The 4,008-nt window shown below is 35.2% G+C and overlaps 1 protein-coding gene across 1 annotated transcript; it reads left to right on the top strand.

Annotated features, from left to right (window-relative positions):
* Positions 1-305: 305 nt before the first annotated feature.
* On the top strand, positions 306-4,008 carry Smp_135660 (G-protein coupled receptor fragment,putative; the record flags this gene model as incomplete). Its single annotated transcript, XM_018792392.1, has 3 exons — positions 306-952; positions 2,389-2,490; positions 3,385-4,008. Exons 1-3 carry the CDS (start codon positions 650-652, stop codon positions 4,006-4,008), a joined length of 1,029 nt encoding a protein of 342 aa, XP_018644166.1. The 5' UTR covers positions 306-649.

The following is a 4,008-nucleotide window of genomic DNA, read 5'->3' as shown; positions in this document are numbered from 1 at the left end:
CTCTTCTGGATTTGTATACTGCTGGCCACCACGAAAGCCATATCTATCGCATTGTAAAATGTCGTCCTCAGACTGTAGTGGGATATTCTCATGTTTATTTATGATATTATCCATCATCGGTCGACTAGCATAGTTTTCAACAAGATTGAAAAACGCGCTAATTAATTCGCTGCCGCAATCACTCCTCTTTCATGTTTAATTTTAGACATATGTCCACTGAAATATGTTTGATTAGTATGAATTTATAGTCTCATCATTGTGTTTGTTGACATGTCAAGGTCATGCGCTTATTATGAGTTTCCTACTGGACTCTTGCGCCCTATTTTTTTCTCAGATAGCTTTCTTTATAGGAGGATGGGTTTTCTTTCTTCGTCAGCTTTTCCGCGACTATGAAGTAAAGGACTCTGTAGTAGTACTAATCTTTTCACTTACTTTTTCCTTGTCTTGTACAGTTTTCGAGTTAGTTATTTTTGAAATACTAGATGTTTTGGAAGCCTCTTCTAGGCGCATACATTGGCAGTTTATTCTTTTAACAACACTCTTAGATGTCATAATAATTATCCCATTTTACATATCGTTCTATATCAGTAAGAGCTTACGAGTCATCCCTCCTAAAAATTCAATCAGACTTTGTTTCTCTTTTGCACTTATGACTGCATATTTATATGCCTTTTGGAAGGTGGGAACATCTTTCCCTATTTTGGGTGGAAAGCATGGCATTGTATTTTTGGAGCAGTGTATTGGTCGAATAGGGGTAATTGGAGTAACCATAATGGCTTTTTTATCCGGTTTCGGTGCTGTCAACTATCCATATTCATGTATGACTTACTTTGCCTTGTCTGTTTCAAACACAGAAATACGCACAGCTGAGAGGAGATTGTTACAAACTGTAGATATGATTCTGGTAAAGCGTCGAAGACTAGCTCAATTCCAATTCGAGGCAAGAGTGAACGTTAGTCCATCGCATGTTTTAATTTCTGTTTTGAAATTGTCTGTTTTTCCTGTTATTCATGTTACACCGTAGACATATATTTTTGTTAACTCAAGGTGCCGTTTTATCGTATTAACTTTACACCAACACCTCATTTCAGACTAGTGCTGTTAGCTACGTTTTGTTAGTCCGCAACAAAGCATGTATAACGCTTTTTTTATAAGTCAGTTATCATATTTGTAAAAGAGCTGAGATACTGCTTGTGCGCTTGAACAAAAACAGCTGGTCTCTTCTGGAGGCCACTTCTTGATCATTAGATCTAGGGGTCTAACCCAGAAGGCAGCCTCATGATACCTGGTCAGTGGGACAGGTTTACATGGCACCCGTATTTTGATTCTGGGATCGGTGAACACCAGTAATGAATCTCTTACGTATTCACTAGTCGGGTTAAAGTCGTAAAAGCTCACTTTTCCCTTCAGTTTCGTAATCAGATTTCCCGCCACTCGATTTCAGTTGCCGGCATTTTCATGGGAAAGGCTTTAAATGCGTTTTTGTATTACGACACTTCGGGATGAAAAGCTGACTTTTTTCAGCCGTATCAGAACATTTAGAAGCAATAGAAGCACTAGTTAATCAATATAGATGTTCCTCTATTCATAATGCTGTATATTTCGTTTTCCTGCAAATTATTGTCTAGACTCGATTCCTATATTTCCTTCAGTACGAAGTTAGATAGTATCGTGACATTTCTAAAACTAATAGCCCAAATCCTAGTGATCCGTATTTCTGGGCTACTTGTTAGTGTTTAAGGTCAAATCAGTCTTAATCCACTGAAAGACCAAGTATCCTGTTGGATAATTTGTTTTATGGCAGCCACTAAAATATGAATCAGGACTGAGAAGTATTTCATCGATCGCAGCCATTAATTGCTTGGCACTGGTTACAGTAATTTCTATTCGCAGTTTTTTTCACTTATGTTGTAATCATAAATTTTTTCTGGGATTCTTTTCCCACGTGTAGTAAGCAAATTACCCAGTTTCACAAATTGTATATGCCAACAGGACCTACTTTTCAAATCTTGATTAATAGTCTGAAAAAGGTTGCGTAGCTTTTGCACTTCACAAATGCAGGATTTTCGCTCTGTAATAAAGAACTATTCCGAAATGATTGGTTAGACAAAAAACACCTCTTACGTCTAGCGTGTAGGCATATGGTTCAAGGAATATCCGTGTTGTCAACATTATTTTCTAGCAAAGGGTTGGAATATCTATAATACTGCTAGTGTGTAAGTTATTTCGTACCATGTTTACTTAGTAGTACCGTATCTGTATCTTTCTACCCAACCTATTACTGTAGTCCTCAGAGTCTTTATTTCATTGAGTGTTGTTTTCTTTGCAGAACGTAGTCGTTGTAAAGCATCCAGATTTTACCGTAAAATGTTTTCATGTGAATTTCAGCGTACTACCAACGAAAAATCTAACACCTTTTGGAACATGTTACGGACAGTTGGAATGTCTATTTCATCACCTCGTATTGACGAAAAATTGTTGAAACATGAGGTTGGTGTTTTATTTTCTGCATTGTTACCATACTTGAGTCATTTATTTAACTATTGTCCTAAGAAATTAATTTTCAGTTCCTTATCTAACGTGTATTAAGACTTATAATAAAGGTTCTTGTCTTAATATCTGTTATCTTGATAGGCACTCTCAAGTTTAAAATAGTGTAGCCTTTAATCACCTGTTTTTTTCTGGTTTTCAGATCATTGATTTGGATCGAGTTAAGCTCACTAGTCAAGTAAAAGTTCGTATTCTAGCCCTTTTTTGTGATTCGAATATATGACCTAATAATCAAAATTCAACTCCTGTAATCCCATCTTTATTTTATATTATTAACGGAAAAAAACTACTAAAAATGTAGGAATTCGTGCAATTAAAAGCTTTCAGTTAGACCATTGGTAAGCATAGTTTCGTGAGCTTTTTCTTCATGCAAAGGCTATATGTCTATAGATTGTGACGTCAGACATACTAATATATACAGAAAGCCTCTAATAAGAACAAAATCTCGGAAAAAACTGTCTGCACTTACGTGTGTAATTCTTCCGAGGGTTTTACATTATAGTTATTAATTTCATGTTATTATTCAGTCATGTTGATCCAGTACAAATTCCTGTTATTCGATATTATGACAATGGTCGAAGTATGATCAAAAAATCATTATTTCTGACAGCAGTTATGCGGCAAAACATTTTAGTCTTTTATTAAAATTCAACTAAATACTTGTTCCGAACTCTTGCGTTGCGGTGGTGCACAGAATCATTTTCCCTTTTATTTAGAACTTTTAAGTTACCCTGAGAGTCTTCACTATTCCTTACGTTCAATAGGAGAATCTAACACGATGGCTATTTTTTGTATTCATTACCAATTTCTCTTGTTTTCTTTCAAAATATGTAGATATCTGTTCTTGAAGACTTAAGCCGTCAATTATTTCTGGAATTACACTACCTCCGAACTGCCCAAGAACGTATCGAATTCTCAAAAACATGGAAAGGAAAATATTTCAATTGTCTTGGCTACTTTTTCTGTGGCTATTGCTGTTGGAAGATATTTATATCTATTGTAAATATTTTATTGAATCGATTCGGCGGACAAGATCCTATAACACGCTTTATGGGTATAACTATACATTATCTAGGCTTTCAGATTGATGTAAAATTTTGGTCACAACAAATATCTTTTTGGCTCGTCGGTATAATTGTTGTAACGTCAATTCGTGGACTCTTAATAACTTTAACAAAGTTCTTTCACGCTATTGCCAGCACAAAATCATCGAATATAATTGTTTTAATCATAGCGCAAATAATGGGTACTTATTTTGTTTCTTCTGTATTGCTTTTACGTATGAATATGACTGCAGAGTATAGGAATATGTTAAACCAAGTACTTGGTGACTTACAATTTCATTTCTATCATCGTTGGTTTGACGTAATCTTTCTTATCAGTGCTATGTGTAGTATTGCGTTTTTATACTTAGCACATAAACGAGTTGCTGAAATAAAAGATGACTATATTTCTTGA

This window comes from Schistosoma mansoni, assembly GCF_000237925.1.
Source record: "Schistosoma mansoni, WGS project CABG00000000 data, supercontig 0315, strain Puerto Rico, whole genome shotgun sequence".
Lineage (NCBI taxonomy): Eukaryota > Metazoa > Platyhelminthes > Trematoda > Strigeidida > Schistosomatidae > Schistosoma > Schistosoma mansoni.
This window is presented reverse-complemented; position numbering and strand designations above follow the sequence as displayed.